The 21,092-nt window shown below is 46.8% G+C and overlaps 1 protein-coding gene across 1 annotated transcript; it reads right to left on the bottom strand.

Annotated features, from left to right (window-relative positions):
* Positions 1 to 31: 31 nt before the first annotated feature.
* On the bottom strand, positions 32 to 8,693 carry LOC142570924 (uncharacterized). The gene is made up of 4 exons (XM_075679223.1): positions 8,589 to 8,693; positions 8,207 to 8,286; positions 4,527 to 4,952; positions 32 to 397 (listed from the first exon to the last, which is right to left on the bottom strand). The coding sequence occupies exons 2-4, from the start codon at positions 8,250 to 8,252 to the stop codon at positions 171 to 173; spliced, it is 699 nt and encodes a 232-aa protein (XP_075535338.1). The 5' UTR covers positions 8,253 to 8,286; positions 8,589 to 8,693; the 3' UTR covers positions 32 to 170.
* Positions 8,694 to 21,092: the final 12,399 nt, after the last annotated feature.

Genomic DNA, 21,092 nt, shown 5'->3' with positions numbered 1-21,092 from the left:
TCATTGAAGCGCCGTAGAAAACATGCACGACATTGAAGACAAAGCGCGAGCCACTGAATTTATTCGTCCCAGCTGGAGGTCGTTTGCAAGCAACGGCATTAAAGCCTATGTAACTCAGCGTACAGGAATGCAAAGTCCCCGTTATATGGGTGAACACGTTCTCGCGTTAACTACTGCAGCAGCTCGAGCGCTTCGTTGAAGGCTTCGAGGAACCCGTCACCGCTGACATATCCTTCGATCCGTTCAACCAGCGCTTTCTGAAGTTCGACCCGAAACACCTCCTGGTTTGTGTCGACCACTTCTCCATTACAGCTGATTGTGGATTTGTTGAATACCAGCTTGCCAATCTCGATCGTGTCCGTATCGAATGATGTAGCGTGGTAGTACATGCCGTCCGCTGCAAGCAAAAAATAGGACAAGATATTGCGTGGTCAGAATTTTGGAAATTGAGGTTGTTTAGTTCCACCAGCAAGTATGAGCCTGGCTGATCTTTGTTGCATAGAGCACACATGGCGTAAATGAGGTTACTGCAGTTTGCTGCAGACAACTCTACATTGTCCATAGCACTGAAACTGAAGAATGAGTAGTTCGAAAGGGTAAATCGCACGTCAAGAGGCAAAACAGCTAACAACAGTGAAGATAATCATGCACTTTCATGCACTGCTAGCCACTTTGGGCGTCGGCACGGTTATATGGCATGGACATACTTCACATTGCTCTACGACGCTGCCTGAAGCTTGCCGGTGCCGAAGCTGAAAATCAATAAGAAACCCATTCCTTTTAACGCGATGGTGTTAAAAGGAATGGGTTTGTGGAAAATGTTCGTATATATTTAGGTACATGTAGATGCCACGTTTTCCTATATGACATGCGGTATACGCGGGTTATGTTGCCGCACCATTCTATCATTAGAGTTGCTCATACTTTCTCTTACTTTCTTGACAAAGTTATTCCTCGGAATTTAGAGAATGGCAGTCCACAAAGAAAAGTCATCAAACAAAACACCGACAGCGCATGCCTTTTATCTTAAATGTTCTCAGACCTCAAGCGACCTTTTCACAGGTGGTTAGCGCTCATGAAGAGTGCATACCGACATCTTTTACACCGGCGGCGAAGCTTTTATCTCCCCAGTGGCGCCTGCGACAGCCTCAAGGGAATTTTGCTGTTGCTGAAATTACAAAAAAAGCCCAATCATACATCGCCGACTTTGAAGCAACTTACGCTCCTATTACTGCACCAGACGTGTCAGGACCCCATTCTTATATATACCGATCATTCGACCTCACCTACCAGCTCAACTGCCGTATTCGTAATTCCAGCTAGGCAGGTTACAGTTAGATTCAAATCGTCACACATGACTACATCCACGTCGGCAGAACTTTCAGCTCTCCATGCCGCTATGACGTACATCACCGAACAGCGAACAGAGAAGTGGGTCGTATTTTGTGATTCTAAGGCAGCTCTTCACAGTATCAAATCTGCATTACATCACAGAACTTACGAGCAGATGATATTTGACATCAGGGAAGTGTACCACCATGCTCTGGAAAGAGGACACCACATTATATTTCAAAGGATTCCTGCTCAATGTGGCATCGTCGGCAACAACCTAGCTGACAAGGCTGCCTGGTCTGTCCACGAAGATACCCAGACGCGTCCAACACCTTTGGCGAGGTCGGACGCTGCCAGGGAACTTCGCCTACTTGAACGAAAGAAATCACAAGATCTCTGGATTTCAAGTGCCTTCAATTGCCGATTACGTAAACTAGACCCCACGCTACGGCTACAACTGCCATCTAGCCTTTCCCGCGGCGAAACAACCTTGCTACGCCGCTTGTGGCTGGGAGTGGCGTTTAAGAACGCATACTCATTGTTTGGGAATGGCCGAGAGCCCGATGTGCGACTCCTGTGGGTGCGAGGAACCCACCGAGCATCTATTGAGTACCTGCTCTGCGGGCAACGTTACACCGACTGGACTCGAGACCGTTCACCGAGTCAAAGATACTCGGACCGTGGCAACACCCGTCACTGGCTCGGAAAGCGATTCGTGCGCTAGTACAATACTTGAAGTGCACCGGCTTAAGCGACCGTTTATAGTGTCCTTGTGTATAGTCTCCCTCCCACACGCACTCAGTGCTTACTCTCTCCTTTTTCCTCTTTCTATTCCCCTTTGCCCCACCCCCAGTGTAGGGTAGCAAACCGGACGCTCTTCTGGTTGACCTCTCTGCCTTGCCTATCCTTCTTTTCTCTATCTTCTCAGGCTTCAATATTAAAAGTGCGAAACGTTAACAGAAATCTGAAAATTATGTAATTTTCTTGGCATGGCACTACCTCGGGGATCGGCCCATGCAAGAGGCCACGTTTCTACCAGAAAGCTCGCCTTCGGGCATAGCGTTCACCGCCAGCGTTTCTCGGTAAACATTACGCTTACATGAGCCACAGTTCCCGGGAAGCGTGCGAAGCAGTCAGGGATCTTTGAATACTATCGTGTTCCATACTTAAAGGCGAAGCTTAAGCGTCCTCCAAGCTTTTCTTTTGAGTTTTATAGTTTTCACATGACATCACAGACGCAGCTTGTCATCGCGCTTCATCAGGTTCATTGTTCTGCTTTGTGGCGTTAAGAGCTTTTTTTACCACATTATCACATATCGATATATCGCTCGGTTATAAGCACGCGCATGTAGTTGCAGTCCCGAATCTTGTGTACGCTGTTTGTCGACGTGCTAGAACACCTATAGATGGCAGCCACTGTGACCTCTATACAAACCATCCAGATATCTCTATAATCGCGGAACAAGCTTCTGTGGCAATCAAGGGAAAGCTAAGGGCACGTGGCTGTTGCAGATGTGTTACGGCGCCAAGTAGCCCACCAGCGTTTGACTGCTTTTGGTTGCTCGGAACAGACGCTGAATCGACGCAGCTTCACGTGCGACGGTTTCGCGTTTGCCCAGACGCGGAAGGGAAAAGGCGCAAAATAGGTAAACTTACATTCAGTGGTGCGTTTTATTTTATTTAACTGTTGCTAATTAGGCGTTTACGTTTTCGCTTCCCCAGCTTAAACCAACGTGGATGAAAACACGGGACACTTTTCAGAAGCGCTCTCACTTGTGCGTGCTTTGCCTCCGTAGCTTTCCCTTCACTGTCACAGAAAGTTGTCCGCGAGATAGCGAAGAAGGGTGGAAATGAGACAAAGAAAATGGAAAGCGCCAGAAAGTTCAGTATGCTCGCAAAGTACAGCGTTCCTTACGCGTTCGTGGTCTGCCGCAGTACATAATGATTTGTTTAGGAAGCGCAGCAGGATTGTCAGCTTTCCGCGTATGGCGGTCGAGGCAAGGCTACCATATATCATGCGCATCGCGAATAATCCGTCGGCTATTGCGTTTACCCCTGTATAGTCGTCAAAGAACCATGACAGCTGCAGACGATATATGTTAGACCGTCTTGTCGGAATTGCGAGAAAGGAGGAAGCATTTCCTAGCACGACACAACTTATTCTAATGAAACAGTAAGTTTGCTTTGCTACGGGAAGTACGAAGCTATGGTTGAAGTCGAAATGAAGGCTCGAAAAAGCGCATGCGGGATTGGCAAGTCGTTCCACAGCCCCAGTAACGCGACGAGCAGTTCAGCCAAGCACAGCCGCAATTGCTCTGTTCATTGAGCTTGTTTGTTGAACACCACACCCTCTATACGCGCGGAGTGCGTTAGTTCACTGATATAAGGCTGTTACCGCTATTATGCCGCTTGCATGATATAAATAAGGAAAACATTTTGTGCATGTTTTCGACAACGTGATAGTAATGCGGCATTGTGAACTATGAGCTCCCGTGCGGAAGCCGAGACTTTAACATTACCAAAGTTCCTTCTTTACCAGAAACCACTTCCTCATAAGGGACGCCATGAAAACTGCACACCTTGCAAAGCAACCGAAGATTATGACCTGCCCTTTAAGTCGCAGTTAATAAATGTATTTATTCGCCCCTGGAACTGCAGCAAATCCGGATTAGAATTGACACGGTTAGATAAAAGACCGTTCCCAGCAGAACCCGAAATCGCACTGACGGGCTTGTTTCAAGTAGCAAAGCAGTGCATGTCGACATTCAGAGTGGTTCATGGGGGTAAATTAGCTTGCTTAAGAGGTAACGCTTGCAAGTCAGTGTTATTACGAATACAAAGAACCATAACGCGCACTGAGGATGCACAAGGTCCACTGCTGCTTAGCACTAACCAGTTGATGGTCGGGCTGTTGTTGTGAAAGCGAACAGAAGCGAGCAGGGGACAGAACCGAAGAACTCAGCCTGTGGAGTCCGCGTCCACAGAGCATAGTAAATTGGTTGGGTTGAACGAGGCGCAAAATACTGTCGAGATGCCCAAGCGTTTAAAAAAAGCTACGTGTTTAACCACTGCATGTCGGTGCACCGTACATGTGTTGGATTCGGTTTGTATTGTCCCCCACACCTCCGATCCGACCGAATCGCGTGATGCAAGCGCTACGGCTAGAAGAGAGACTTTTGGAAGTCAGCACTCACCGACTTCCTCCTCCAGCAACAGCAGTCCCGATCCTTCGGCCAGCGTGACTGTCAAGTTTCCCGCGTCGACGAGTTCGTCTGGATGCGCCAAATGCACGTTCCCATCCATCATGGGGTTTCTCCTCAGCAAGAGCCAGCGGTAGTGCAGCTCGACGTTGGCGAAGCTCAGCTCGCACACGGCCATGCTGGTGTTGTGCGGGTCGAAGGCGCAGTCGCCCGTGCGCCGAATGCCATGGTCCAGATTGGTGACGTAGCCTTCGTAGAACTGGGGACAGCAGCACCGCTCAGCGTCACTCCACATGTTGATGGAGCCGACATGGTCCTCGCAGACGCCGTCTTTCTCCGAGAACTTGCACAGTTCGCCGCTCTGGAGCACGTAGTCCACTTGTTCGTTGAGGAACTCGGTAAGTGGGTTCATGGTCAGCGCTGCGACGTTCACAATATGCGGCATATTCAATATATATGTATATATGCCAGGTGTTTCTGGGAAGGCTTTGAGCAATTTTTTTTAGGCAATAGCACGATTTCAGTCCTTGGGCAGGTCTACTCGAAGAAGCTGTCATCACTTGCGCGAGGGATGGAAATGCGTTACTCATTAACAAAAAGATGTCTAACTAATTACCATGTGACACATATCGCAATTTACAAATTGTAGCTGGACAGTTTGCGAGGCGGATCCACTTGCAAGGAATTCTCAGGGCGCGATCAGTTTCCAGATAATAATTACCGAAATTTGCGAAGAATTGCCTCGGTGATCCAATTACTTTTGTGCTTCGATATATGAAATGCCCTTTTCTTAAAAAGGTAAGTGGAACGACAGGGTATTCTTACCGTAACCATGATGACGCATATGTTCAAAATCGTATGATGTACAGAATTCGTTTGATATGGACATGGCTCGCAGTCTCACCAGCGGCAATTTGTATATTGCGATAAGTGCCGGTTAGGTAATTAGTTGAAAATTTAGTTATTTAATTTTTCGTACTTCTATTATACTTTCCGGCTTCTCGATCGAGTAATACCAGCCTTTCCGAGTGGACAAGCTCAAGGACTAGAATTGTGCTATCTGCAAGAGGCAATTTTTAAAAATGGTCTCACTGTTGTCATCGCGTTTGTAGAAATCTGTCAATTTGATCGACAGTTTTTCTGCGCGTTGCTGTAGCTTACCGTGTGAATCATTTTACTTGCAACAACATTAACCCTCTGCATCAACGACTGGATTTTAGCTATTTGTCACATTTTACAATGTTTGGCAGATGGGGGATCCTGGAAAAATAAAACTTCGACTGGAGGTATCGTTGAAGTTAGCCTCCGGTGCTCCTAGCACTTCAATAAGAAAACTCAAAATTTACGCTTTGGTTGCCTTGTAAAGATATCTTTTTTTTAATGACAGCAGCATCGAAGCTGCAGAACCTTCTCTCGGGTTGTCATTTTTTTATCAGACGTATATATGCTGTTTTAACGATATATATAAAACAAATGTAGATGCTCACGAGTGCGCGCGTGCTATTTTGATAATTGTGTTCGGCTAATCTGAGTTAGGTCACGTTGTTCCATTTGGTGAATTTACTAGGCTCGAAGCACGTTCACCAGTTAACTATTCTCTGAAGGAATTGCGAGGGAGGAATACTGTATTCTTTCAGCCCTGCGGATGGAACAGGGCACGTCAAACATTCTTCGTCAAAGAGAGAGAGAGAGAGAGAGAGAAAGGCAAATGACAGACAGGTAGGTTAACCAGAGGATTGGCTATCCTGTACCGCGGAAGAGGGAAATGGGTGCGAAAGGTGACAAAAAGACATTGCAGTGCTTTCAATACGTGGCCATGTACAGCAACGATCTGCACAGTGTAATAGAATAAGGCCACTTTCGGTTAAGAGAGGCTTCAAACTATCCGCACCTTAGTGTCTGTTTCATTTGCCCCTACTGGACGAAACCGTAAAAGATAAATCGCGTATAAATTTGGGCATGCCGTGACAAAAGGGGGTAAACGCGCACTACTGCGACATTTTCGGTGGTCTTCTGCGCTGCTGCGACTGGCCGCTCACCGTTCACTCAGTAGCAGGCAACGGGAGAGTTGGATCGAGTGCCTGAACGTAGTGATGTGGTGCTACCACGTGACCACCTCCTGTGGCATGACGTAGCGACACCTACACTTCCTGGGAAACGAAACCGGTTCGCAGAAAAATGTTATGGTAAACGTTTAGGGCGCGCTGTGACATGGCAGTATATTTTTCTGCGGTTTCGAGGTCCGGGACCTTCAAAATAGGAGAACGAGCAAGCATGCATCTTTACTCCGTTAAGGCCCACTGGCCAGTGCTGGCGGGAGTCAGCTAGCATGTCGGTACACGTGCAAATTTCCTGCGTATGCCTCTGGTGTACAGATAAAGAGCAACGTGCGTCCATTTTCGTACAAGGAGGAACCATAACTTTGATGCAATAGAATACGCTGTGCGATGTGCTGTCGCGCTCAATACAACGCGCGAGCCGTGGCTGCAGCGTTGCTCCCAAGAAAAAAGTGGAGAGGGCGTAGTCATATGAGCAATGCGCACGCATGACCCCTTTCTTTTCTATTGTCTGCTTTCTTCGCTGGGCGATAATACACTGGTCCACCAAACAGCTATCGCTGTATCGCGGATAAAAAAAAAATAAAAGCAGAACACGGGTGCAATCCTCAGGATTAGTTTTAAGTCGATATGCCTGCATATGCAATTCCTATATTGAAATATGGGCTGTAAAGTAATCAATAGAGAAATTAATTCGCGCAATATGTTAATTATTCAGTTAAGTATTTTGATTTCTCTTAGACTTAATGGCCGCTTCGTCGAGTAAGTTCGATCAAGGGCTAGAAGCGAGCTATCTGCTACAGACAATATTTAAACATTTCGTGCAGCCAAAGAAACAACAACCTGTATTTGCTTTCACCCCCTAGCAGGCTTACCTACGCACACCAGGGGACAGTGTCACGCCACCATTTGGCTCCAGAATAATCTCCGATGCACCCTAAGTGACATCAGACCCCCGTGATGAGAAAGCGCGTGGATGCCCAAATGTACCCTCGTGTACGCATCAGAGAACATCAGTAGAGCTTTTGAAAATGGGCATCTGTAGTGACTCACTGTACAGTCGCGATCAATTTGAAGGTGATCGCGCGAGCATCGACCGGCGGGCCTTCCAAGCAGCATAGCGGCCGATTTCGGAACTGCGAAGATAAAAATTCGCTGCCTTCTTCCCCTTTTATGCTCTTCCAGGCTGCAACCGTCACCCCCAAGACTAACTCGCAACATTTTTGTTTGTTTCCCTTTCATGGCAATGATGTGTGTGCGTCGATGTCTCATGCATATCTTGGCTAACAATGACGCCTCTGTGCAAAAGCTGATAAGGTAATCGAAATGAATTCGCAGGTTGTCTCGTGAAGGGAAACGGGAGTGACAGCTGCTCAGGGAACAGCAAAAGAGAGAGAGGGGAGCTATCTGATGCTTCCCTCTCGACTGACGGCGATGACGTAATGTGGCGCTGCTCCTAGTTTCAGTGGCCGCTCGAGCGATCACCTTCAAATTGATCGCGACTGTACATCTCTCCGCTGTCGTCCCACCATTTCCACCGTAAAGCGGAGGCGTCGAAAACATTTCAAACTGCGCTTTTCGTTGTCTATTTTTATTCGGATGAGTAGCGGTACTCACCAGTTGCTCCTGCAGTGAACACCAAGAGCCAGCAGCACAAGCCCATCGTTCCTGACGCGAGACTCGCCACCGACGTGGTGCTTGAAAAAACAAAGACGAACGCAGCATCGAATAGGTTCTTTACACACTTCATTCGAAATGAAAATTCTACAGCCGTAAAGCGCAGGCCACAATCGGTTGAGGCGAGATTAGCAAAATCGTGCAACCGTAAACGCCGATGTCCCCACCATCGCTTGCCTGCTTAATTGTAGCAAACAGGATATTACCGTTGAAGCCCGGCATCGCTGATCTATGGCCTCGTACGCATAACGACCCGCTTATGTTGCGGCGTCGGCTTCTATATATGCGCGGCGCCTGTAAAGAATCGGACGGCAGGGCTTACCTTTTCCACTCGATGCGTTCTGTGCTTGAGACGCACGCTGTGTGCCGCTGCGCGTAGTTTTGACCAGACCTGATGGCAGCATTATCGACACTGCTGCGCAGATTGCGTTGATAAAATCTAGAGCTTCGGCTACGTAGACCGTTTGTAAAGCAGTAGTCTTTTTTTTTTTTTTCTTGGCGCGTTCGCGGCATTTCATGGTCACTCTTAGACGACGGAAGTGCACAGGACAGCGGAATGGGAAGAATGTGCTCTGGAGTGGAGAGGAGGAAAATGTAGTGCGGTGGAGCTGAGAAGGCTTAGAAAAGGAAAGTGTAAAGGTGCGCGCCCGGAAGGGCTGAGAATGCGTTAACGCGCGACGTCGTAAAGAGGGACACACGCGGCTGGTATTGCGGTGTCAGTGCCAATTCTGAAGTTAACCTGGCTTTATTAGTTCCCGTCGTGAGTATAATAATAAAATTTCTTTCTTGGACATTTGCCTATGAGCATCCAGCGCTGAAACTTCGCGTGCCTACAGCAACGCCGTAACGTACAGCCTGGAGGAAAGGGTTTAGCAGCACGTGCTGCGAATCCGGGAGCCTGCCGCTCACCTTGAGGCACACGTGTGCAGCTTGTGACGTGACTGGGCACCGGCGTGCTGGACCGTGACAGCGCATGCGCTCCCCGTAACAAGTGTGGTCATGGCAGGCTTGGCCAACGCCTCCTAGATAACAGGCCTGTGCACTTTGCTTAATGACATCATGCTACTTGGACTGAAATTTCCACTGCCAAGCCCGACGAGACGAAAGCGGTGACGTGAAAATCACCGCGGCGGCTCACCGGGAGCATCGCCATCAGATTCTATGGCAGTCGGGCAAAGTAGTATGACGTCATGGATCGAAGTGCACAGCAGCTCTTGCGCTATCTTGGAGGCGCTGGCTTGGCTGGAGGCATCGGGCGAAATCAAACGTCGATACTGTCGCGCGTCCGTTATCGTCAGAAATGTCGTGCAATTTTCGTGGATTCGCCACGGCTTCCCTACCGGACGGCATTAGTATATTTCAGTTGTGACGTCAAACTGCGGTTGCGCCTTCTGCTCAGCGCTGGTTCCGCAAAGACTAGAATTCTTTACTCCCGCACACGGCTTAGATGATGCGCACGTCTCGAACCCGTCACCGTCTGTCAGCGCTGTCCCCAACACGACGGCCGGTTTGATGACGGAGCAGCTGACGACAAAACCACGAGTCCATGACTAGCGAACGCTGGCGGTAAGCATGCGACAACAACGGGCCGAGCCATCTTAGGCTCAGCCCGTTGTAGCAGTGAGTTCACCTATATAGTTGCGCGTAATACGACATTAAATCGCGACATAAAAACCTGCAAATATACGTTGTCGTTGTCGCACAAACAGACATCTTAGTGGAACAGCACGTGATATCTAGCAACTTAACGGGTTCTTTGATTTTTCTTAAATTTGTTATTGTAGCGGCTCCACTCGCAATCACGCTATACAAGCTGGCCTAATGTATTGCGCGCTTGTCTTTCATTTGTCCTTTACGCTGTTTATGTAAAAACGCCTCTGAAATGCACACTTAATCTTGCTGAGATATAAAAGGACAAAAAAAAAAGAACGTAGATAAATCTTTCAGAAGCGTCTCGTCGTCGTTACGCTGCTAAAAAAGCTGTATAGATAAGCAGAAGGGATGGACCTGATTGAAGAAACTTGCAGTGTCCGTGAGTGAATTAGAACAAAAGACAGCAGAATTGTACGACCTTGCAGAATCACAACCCAATTTGCAGATGAGGTTGTTCTTTACGAAAAGTTGCATTAAGCGTTTCTGTTGGCTGAAATTAAATCATGTTCTCTAGAAAGTTGCTCGTATATGACTGTTCCGTTTGAAACCTTGCCCGCATATAGCTTTCGTGCACCTTCTTAAGGAATCTTTACAAAAAGAGCAATTCATCCGCACACATTTTACTACTCTAGAAGGTTGACCATAGTATCCCGTCCCCTTCGCCCCTCATCTTTGCTAAATTAGATCTCAGCTGCGCTCCCAGGGGCAGCGGGCTAAATTCCGCGTTGTTCGTAAAACACGACTGAAAGAGCTCCGAAACGCTTGCCCACGTAATTCACAGCGGAGGCCGTTCGTAATTACTGCCCACAATTTTAACTTTACCCGCACATTACCGTGCCCCTTATTTTCGATAAAGATAAACAATGTGCCTTGGTTAGTTTATCGAGGACACCGGAGTGGGCAAGTACGAAAGTCATATGACGTACAATATATATATATATATATATATATATATATATATATATATATATATATAAGTAAAGAATTAAAAAACAAAAAATGAGGTTTCAGTAATTATTAGCAACTGCCTATGATTAGGCCGGTAACGTGAAACGTTATGGTGAATTTCACTTACCATGGCCTCCTTCTTCCACGAAATAAAAACCTGACGTAGCCTACACTTATGTCGGTAGATTGGACATCATAGTTGAGCGCGGCTGTAGCACACGTTCTAACATTCAATTAAGATTTTTTTACAAAGACTGGATTTAATATAACCGCATTTAAATTCGCACGTACAGAAATTTGCCGTAGTGTTCCATATATTGTCACTAAATTTGATCTCGATGAAACTCGTAGTTCTGCCAGCGCAAAGGACTAAGTTCCACGCCACTCGTAAGACACGCTCATAATGCTCAGAGAGCACTTGCATACTGAATTGATTGGCAAGGCCCAAATTAATTCACCCACTTTGAACTTTGCCACATGGCAAAGTTCTGTTAATCGTTAACCATTACCTGGCCCTTACTGCCATCAAATAGGAAGAAGCTGCCTTGTTTATTTCACAGAGCTAGGACACCAGGAGAAGGCCATAACAGGCATGAAAAAGACTGGAAAAAAAAAAGAAACGAGGATCCAATAATGATTTGTAACGCTCCTAATTAACTAGGAAGGTTAAGATGCCTCGCATTTCAGCTAAATGTTAGCTTTGTGCAACACAAAGTCCTCTCGAGATATTGTAAAGCGTAACTGACAGTGGTAGCGTGAAACTTTACAGCACTTGTTAAAGGAATTTTCCACAAATGCTCTGCTTGATTCACGCGGTTTTCAGCAAACACGTCTAGTTATTTCGCCTCGACAAATTGACCACTCATAGTGAGGCACACGTGTCCAGCTCCTGAACTGTTTGGGCACCGACGTGTGACCGCGTAGGAGCGAATGCGCTTTTTTGTGCGGACATGACCGTTGAGAAAGCTTGGCTGGACGTGCCGGACTAAAGGAAATGTCAATGCAGTCACGCAGCTGTTATCATTCAGAATTTAGCGCCATTTTCGTTGTCTCTCCATGTACCGGGCGGCGTCAGCATATTTTTGTTTGCACACACAAAATGTCGTTATCCCTCCTGGTCAGAGCTGGTTCCTCATAAGGCGATTCTAACAGAAGGTAGTAACTTTTTAAAGACTTGATTGCTCATTCGATGCACGAACACAGAAATCCTCGATGCAGAATTCGGCGTATGATCTGTTGCACAGCTGCTGCTTGCTGAGCGGACCTGAAATATGACGTGTTGGGTACGTCGTGAGGAATCTGGGAAATAATATAGGCTGCACAAGTATGACCTCAACTATGTTGAAGCGAAAATATGCTTTGTTTGCGCTATCAAACAGGACTTCCATGTAAAAAATAACAATTATAAGATAACGCTATTGCATGTATCTCTTTTTGCACACAAAGTCTACAGAAAATGCGTTATAACGAGAGAGAAAACAAGCGTAATTCCAGCCGTCTGGCATGTGATTTTGGGTTTTAAGAAGCTATGCATCAGGAAAGCATTCCTGAAACTGAACGCCGGAACTTTACGAGGTCTGTTAAAGAAAGTATCCGACCTTTAGCAGAAGAAAAAATACTGGCTTAACTTGAGCGTTGGAAACCTAATCACCCTCAAAATAGTCTCCTTGGGACTTCACACTCTTCTCCCAGCGGTGCTACCATTGTTGGAGGTATTCCGAGAAAGCCTCTTTCAGAATGGAATTTAGCTCAGCTGTTGTTGCAGCCATAATGTCCTCTCTTGTCCGAAATCGCGCTCCTTTCAATGGCCTCTTGATTTTGGGAAACAGCCAGAAGTCGTAGGGGGCCATATCAGGAGAGTAAGGAGCCTGTTGAACTACAGGAGTCTGGTTTTTCGTGCGTGGAATGTGCAGAAGCATTGTCGTGATAGATGCGCCAATTTCCTGTTGGCCACAACTCCGGTCTCTTGCGCCGCACAACATCACATAGGCGACGGAGGACATCCCTGTAGTACTCTTTGGTGATTGTTTGACCCTGTGGTGCGTACTCATAGTGTACTACACTGCGGGAGTCAAAGAAAGCAGTCAGCATCACTTTGACGTTGCTGCGCACTTGGAGGGTCTTCTTTGATCTTGGTGACGTGGAATGCTTCCACTGTGACGACTGGGATTTGGTTTCCGGGTCGTACCCGTACATCCAAGACTCGTCACCATTTATTATGGTGTTCATGAAGTCGGGGTCACTGTTTGTGGAATCCAGCATGTCCTGTGCGACTTCAACACGAAGTTGATTTTGCTCCACCGCGAGCAGCTTCGGCACGAATTTCGCCGCAACTCTCTTCACGGCCAAATCTTCGGTCTTAATAGAATGTGGAGAAAAAGTGCTGATGCCCACCTCTTCCGCAATTTTTCGGATAGTCGCACGACGGTCCCGCATCACCACAGCGTTCACTTCGGCAATGACCTGGTCATTTCGGCATGTTGATGGCCGACTGGAGCGTGGCTCGCTCTCCATCTATGTGCGGCCGTCTTTAAACCGGTTGTACCACTCCTTAATCTGTGTGCTGCTCATGGCATCGTCACCGAAAGCCGTCTGAATCTTCCGAATTGTTTCCACTTGGCTGTCGCCCAGTTTCTGGCAAAATTTGATGCAGTAGCGCTGCTCCAGTCGCTCCGCCATTTTCCTTGCAATAAAAAACCGACGAGAGCACTGCGCACTACCTCACTCAAACGCTGCGTCCCAGCGATTGACGCTATCGGCAGGCGCGAAAAGATTCGTGCATGCGCCGAAGGTTCAAGGACGGCTGATGCAAGTGCGTTTGTTTCGTATCCATCAGCTGTTCGCAAAAAAAAAAGTAAGGTCGGATACTTTTCTAACGGACCTCGTAAGTGCGAACCAGGTACATGCACAGCGGCGTCGGCGTCAGCTCGTGTCTGTCTGGAGAAGCGACAGTTATTTGCCGCTGTTGCAAGAAAGAAAAGCAGAGGAAAATTTCGCTGGCCGCACCCGCGACGGCTCGCACATGAACACTGGCCAGAAAGGGGGAGAAACCAAAGGGGAAAAAAATAGGGGAAAGCAAATTACAGGTAGAAGAAAAAAAGTAAAGAAGAAGCACTATTTTGTATATTTACAGCGTTTAGAAGAGTGATTATAGGTCCAATTTACTCGTGACATTTCGCCTCCTGCGCAGGGCTTCTTGTGAATCCGTGCCAGCTCCATATTATGCCATTCTTTCCGCGAGCACTCGTGGATAAGGGTGCGATTGCTGAAATTTGCACGGTCCGCACCTTTGTACAAGGGCCAGTGTGGAGGCACTGTCGAAGTGGACATACTAAAGCCACTGGAACTTCCAGTCACCTTAGGACCAGTGACCTTAGGACGCACAACCTGCCCTCTCCTCCGCCAGCCGCTCGGGCGCGTACTCCGATACCTGACCGGTGCATATCTGAATGCCACTCGCGTGTCTCTTCTTACGAGACGCGTCGGCAGGGAACCGAACGAAGAAAATCGAAGGTGCCCCGCGCTGCTAGAATCGGGTTTAAGCAAGGCTTTTGTTGGGGCTTGCGAAAAACGCTGCTCTTGTTTCACGACCGTTCGCGAGCATTCGCACTTTCCAGACACGCTGGCGCCGTTGCGTGTATTTTTGCCGAAGCCGCAGAGTGGTGACGCGTTCCCGGCTTACGCGGATTCTGCCGCTTTCGGCGCTTTTCAGGATTGCGAAAAACGATGGACGGACGGAAAATGGCCGTACACTCATTGTGCCACAACGCAAAAACCGCTGAATACCAGTGAAAGTAGGCCCCCACAACTTTGCAAAGGTTAAGAAACGAAAGAAGTTGCGGGCAATAAAGCTGCACATCGGGAAGAGAGAGAAGTGGTTCTTGATGAGAAGGGAAAAGTTGGCGCTACATTCTGCAGCCCTTAAGAGGAAGCTTTAGCTCGGGTGCTCCTATCTAAATACATGTAAAAGGAGAATTCGTTTCGATCGGCAACAACTGCACCAAATTCGACGAGATTTGTTGCATTAAAAAGAAAAACATAAGATCTAGTGACTGTTGGTTGCGAATTTTCGATTTAGGTCGTCAATTTTTAATTAAAGTTAGCAAAAATCGAAAATTTTCGGAAAACGAAACTATCAAGTTTACAACTCTCTAATTCAGCAAGGAAAGATAATAGCACAATTCTGTGCACTGCATCTTATAGTACATCTAAAGAGGACAAAATTTATATGTTACACTAAAATCTGAAAAAATTCCCCAATATGGAAATACCAGCTTTTGCAGAACCCTTGTTCACAACGTAACAAATTCACGTAAAATATAAATTGACGTTCAAATTTGTTCGCTTTGAGAGATCTAAAGGATGCCCTTTACAGAACCGGGATATCTATTCCTGATGCAGATCTATGAATTTGTAAACTTAGTGCTTCTATTTTTTCGAACTTTCGAATTTTTGAAAATTCTTGAAATGAAATTCGCACCCCAAATCCAAATTCCACTTGCAGCAGTCACTAAAATTTACCTTTCTCTCGCCAATGCAAAAAAAAAAAAGTTCATCAATATCGGTCCAGGGGTTATCTCAGAAAAGCGTTTTTGCGTTTTACATGGATTTGAATAGGCCGCGTCGGAGTTGGGCCCGAGCTAAAGCTTCCTCTTAAAAGGGAGCGTGGCTCTGATCGGGAAGAATGTGAGAGATCAAATGATCGCGTTCGGCTGGCATTTCCAGAAAAGCCTTCTTCGGAGACCTTTTTGTGCAAAGGGGAGCGCCAGAGTGGTATGGAAAAGAAGAAGAGTGTTTGGAACAGCAAAAATAAATGAGTCATTCCACTCTATGAAGTAGGATGACCAGCGCAGCTGTTGAAAGCCACCACTACAACTGCTGAGGGTGATATGCAATGATTTATGGCTTTAGATTAACGTAGTAGAGCTATGTTAGAGCAATGGTAGGAATGGAAGTAACCGTAATTTTGACAGTGCTCCACCGCCCACAGCGGTGCTGCAACAACACTGGAATCAGTTGCTAGGCTGAGTATTTTATATGCGAAAAACTGGGGACGTCACACCCCACGTCGAAAGCTGGCGTCACCGCAGCAGCTTGCGCAACAGTAATCTTTACCGGGAAACGTATGTGAGGAGCACTGCGTGCTTCGCATTGCTATCACGAGAACCTGCCTTATAATCAATTACGCGGTTTGGATGCTTGTTTTAAGTTTGCTCTTTATTGAAGCATATGCTATTCTGTGTTGTATGCGTGATGCCAAAGAATGTATGCACTGTTCGCTGCACTTTGCCTAGTGCTTGTAGCCTCTGCCATATGTGGATATAACCCGCCGTGGTTGCTCAGTGGCTATGGTGTTGGGCTGCTGAGCACGAGGTCGCGGGATCGAATCCCGGCCACGGCGGCCGCATTTCGATGGGGGCGAAATGCGAAAACACCCGTGTGCTTAGATTTAGGCGCACGTTAAAGAACCCCAGGTGGTCAAAATTTCCGGAGTCCTCCACTACGGCGTGCCTCATAATCAGAAAGTGGTTTTGGCACGTAAAACCCCAAATATTATTATTATTATATGTGGATATGAGTCATTTCATTTTTTGCTTGCCTACGGGGGTATGAGCCATTGGAGATGACATGTTGCAGTGAAGCTGTTTATGTGGGCCCTAGCTGTGCCGTCGTTGTCGGAGTTCGGTAAAACTATCATCATCAGCAATGGCTCGAGCATCGTCGTCTTCTTCCAAAGTTGGCTCGCTGGCGCCCCTCGGCGCTACCGCGCGAACATGCTCGTGCCACTGCTCCCGCGTTCGTCGTCGTCGTCGTCTTTCACAGCTTGCTTTGTTGCCGCTCGTAATTCCAGCGTAGAATTTCGCTTCTCTTCTGTCATCGCATTGGGGAGTCCGCGTTTGCGGGGGTATGAGGCATTGCTTAAGGGGTATGAGTCATTCGTTGTCTTAGTGACGGACAGATTTAATTTACAGCAATTTAATTTTGAAGAATCGCAAGCGTCAGTGCCGAGCGGATGATGTTAACCATGCCACGGAGCAAACTGGAGACATCGAACGCTCACGACGACGGCGGACTGCAGGCATATCATCACTGACGTCGTTCTCTCCGTCGGCGCCGCACGTGTGTGCAATCTCATTAAGAAAACAAAGAAGTCAGTCGTCAAACCAATCCAAGCAATCGTCAAAACGATTGCAGCGCCTGCATATCTAGTGGTGGGCTTTGCGTCCAATATACGGAGCTTTGGATTAGTGGTTCGATCCGCCCATTCCATCCCAGCTACGACAGCGAGTAGTGCGAACTCCTGAGGAAGAAGTTGCCTACTGCGAGCCTCAGCGAAAGTTGTCTTGTGAACGTGCTCATTGTCGTAGGGCCTCTCTCCCGCGCAAAAAAAAAAAAAGACGCTGGGAGGACCATAAAAAAAACATTCCTAAAGCATGCTCACCACGATAAGCACGCTAAAGTGCAAATGAGGTGAAAGAATGGCGAAACAAAAATTTGGAGGACGCTCAAGCTTCGCCTTTAAGAGTGGAACGCGACAGCATTCAAAGATACCTGTCCGCTTCTCAAGCTTCCCAGCAATTTCAGCCTACGTAACCGTAATGCTTACCGGGAAACGCTCGTGGCGAACGCTATGCGCGAAGGCGTGCTTTCTGGTAGAAACGCGGCCTCTTGCGGGGGCCTCGGTGCGGCGGAGGCGAGCGCCATCTGGAAGTGTTTCAAGGAAACGGGCGCGCCGTTCCGAGGACTCCGAGATATTCTCGCGCCGGCGCGTGCAAATGGCGGATGCCGTGGCCAGCTTATGAATGATAGAAACGATGGAAAAGGGGTTTGCTTGAGTTTTCGCGTAGCAGAATTATGTTTTCTCGGATATTGAAATTACAATCCGACGCTATCATGTCTGTAGGTCGTGTCTAAGTTATACTTTATGATTTTTCTATGTACTTTGGCTTGAGAAATACATTTAGTTCAGTAACTTCCTTGCACCGCATAGAGAGCCTGGGTATGGATGCTCAGAAAATGCCCGAAACGACGTCCGACGCTGGACGCCAGACACCTACGTGGAACGCCTACGCCGAATTTTATGCGACGTTAAAAGATCTACAATGCACACTGCTTGCGAAGTTTGACTTGCATGGTGTAACACTCGGTGATACTAACACAGCTTCGCTGTTTGACCATCTTCACGGACTGGAAGGGGCGGTACATTTTTTTATATCTGTGTACGTTGCATGCGTTGTATGGTTCCAAAGAACGTTAGGACTGTTTGCTTCACTTTGCCGATTACTTGTAGCCTCTGCCTTACGGGGCTATGAGTCATTACATTTTTTGCTTACTCACGGGGGTATGAGCCATTGATGACACAGTTTTTACTGACGGCGAACTAAAATGCACGGAACCCCAGCCATATACAGCTTCGCTGTAAAACGATTAGTTGCAACCACACATCTTTAGCTCTCCCCTTTGAAGAAACTGTCCTACCAACATGCCTAGCAATACACTATTTCGAAGTGCATATCTTCTGGGGCCATTTTGGTTAGTGATTTGAATGTTGCACGGCATTCTGTTCTTCTGCTTCGTTTATATTACGAGTAATTGTGATACACTCTTGAAGAGGAGTTCGAATCCCGGTGAATGCTGCTGAAGAGGAATATCCTTATTCCAGAAAGATAGAGTTCTGCCCATCCGGTACACGAAATGCAACGTAGTGCGTTGATGGATTGGTTTTTGTGTTCTTCAAGATGTTCTCGGAAAACGAGTGGTCCAATGTTATTCCCGGGAAAACTATGACCCCTTGCTACGGGCACTAGTAGCTGGCTGGTAGAGAGCTTGATGTGTTTAACTCCTCTTTTTGTGAAGGGCAGCACGGCGGATTTCTCGGCCGGAAGATTTAAGCCATTCTCCGCCAAAAAGCGTGCGGCAATGCCATTTGCCCTCTTGAAGTAGGACTTGCCCTTCAGCACAATCGGAGCCCGACGTTCATAGGCATGTCATCCGAATAGATTGATATATTAACAGATGAGGTTAGCACATCAGATCGCTTGCACATTACCACATTCAAAAATATTCGTCCTAAAACCCTACCTAAGAGGCACTCCTTGATTTAAATCCATAGGTACACAGCGCCTGTTACTCGTCATCATAAATACGCTGCTACGTGACGGAAAATCTGCAATTCATCGCAAGATTCCTCCTTCAACATTTCGGTCATGAAGCCTGCAGAGTTCTTGCACATGTCTGACTCTGTCAAAAGCGTGGCGGATGTCGAAAAAGGCTGCAGCTGCTATTCTGGCAGCGTCTTCAGGACTACAGCCCATTGTGAGCTGTCAATCCTTGAGGAAAGCTTCCTATAAGTCGGCATCACGTGGAAGGCGATTAAAGGCGGACAATAAAAAAGTCTTTCTTTCGTTTATTTTCTGACGCCACCACACCACAAGGGGTTTGTGAGACGGAAACACACGAAGCAGACTGTGTGGCCCTGAAGTAAGCTGTGTGCTTTCGCCACCTCCGACAGACGCAAAAACGCCTTGCGAATACCAAAAATATCTCGTAGAGGGCGCAACCTTCCGCGCTCCTCCTTCCCTTCCCCAAAATAAAGTATGTTCTAAACGCTGAAAGACGGAAATTACAGATTGGTTATTAAACACTTTCACAATTTCGCAGCAATAATGACCAATCAACTCCCAAAGGGTCAACTCCCAACTCCCAAACCAGCGTTGTCCTGTCTCTTTCTACTTCTTGTGCTCGCGTCCGTACTTGCTGGAAACCATTATACGTTTCCCAAAGGGTCCTTCTGCTCGAAAAGTCGGAAACAGGTCGATTTGTGCGCAGTTAAGGAGAAAAACATACTGTTAGTCGTCTGAGCCTTGCCGCGCAACAAATCAGCAGAAAATAATTTATAAAACGGCGTGCATCTGGGACAATGTTTGCTGTTGTACTTCGAGTGTGTTTTTGGAATCAGCAGACTGAGCGAAATATGAACAAGTAACGAACAAAATGAACGGTTTTACAATTATAAAAAAGCTATTACATGTATTGCAACAAAATTTTACCTGAAAGCACGCCACACTGTGACCATTCAGTAAAGAGAAAATTAAATATCGAAGTTGCACGAGATAAACGTTGATATAAATTTCTCTTATCTTAGTTTTTGAACTTACCTGGAGTTAAAACCTTGAGAAGGAACACCAGTGATGAACCGTACGCACCTGGATTAGGACCTGTATAGGGCTAATAAGTGCAAGATATCTTGGCCCTCGTGCAGTCAGTTTTGCAGAAAAGCTAGCAGAAAAAAAAAATGCAAGCACGGTTCCCTTAGCGCGCTTTTCCTTTCCCTTTCAGTGCGTATCGTTAGAATCAAAGCAGCTAAGCTGCAGAGAAGCCATTCGTTGTAAAAAGAATGTATTAGGGTTTGATATATTATATGCATCTTTATTATATTCGGAGCACATCAGAGGCAGCGCCCGCTCAGATATGGGCATGTATCTCCAGACGGCGTGGGACCGCCACTTACTGGAAATCATTATACGACCTTTTTCGCAATGGTTCCCAGTTGCCTAGAAATATGTGTGACACCGAGTTCACATTCGATGAAAATGGGCGCCACATTAAAGGTAGTGCGTGCGGAAAGCTTAACATTTCTGGCTTATGATCACTGGAAAATATTACTGAACATCCATTTTCTGCCTATTTCCACACGTTCCATAGGTCACGTAGTATGCTTCCTCAGGTGTCATCGCTGGACTGAACGATGCACCTGCTGTGTATCGGTTAAAATAGTGACTAAAATAACGTTAAAGTAAGGTTAAAATAGGTTAAAGTAAGGTTAAAATAAAGGCTAATGATTATCAATACTCCTGCTCACAGCGATGTGCTATTCTACTGCGATGTGCAAGCGTTACTTTGTACTATTTCCAAGACTGACTTAACATGTATGCTATAGCGTGTTCCAGCTAACGTTAGCCAAGGTGTTCAACAAAAAAAAAAAATGAGAAAGTCACGGTACAAGACACGACTTTACCACCTACGGTGCTAGCTTGTCAGACCTATGACGACTGAACACCGTAGATTTTATAATGGTATCTTGCAAAATGTTTCCTAACTTTTTTAACAGCTTGGCTAAGGTTAGCTGGGGCACACGATATATCGGAACAGAAACTAGCCAACAAGAATATTGATCCAACAATATCTTACTTTCAAAGTATGGGTGACTGAAGATGTGTGGAAC

The sequence above is a fragment of the Dermacentor variabilis genome, chromosome 2 (assembly GCF_050947875.1).
Source record: "Dermacentor variabilis isolate Ectoservices chromosome 2, ASM5094787v1, whole genome shotgun sequence".
Lineage (NCBI taxonomy): Eukaryota > Metazoa > Arthropoda > Arachnida > Ixodida > Ixodidae > Dermacentor > Dermacentor variabilis.
The sequence above is the reverse complement of the archived record's forward strand: the minus strand, read 5'-3'. Positions and strand labels throughout refer to the sequence as shown.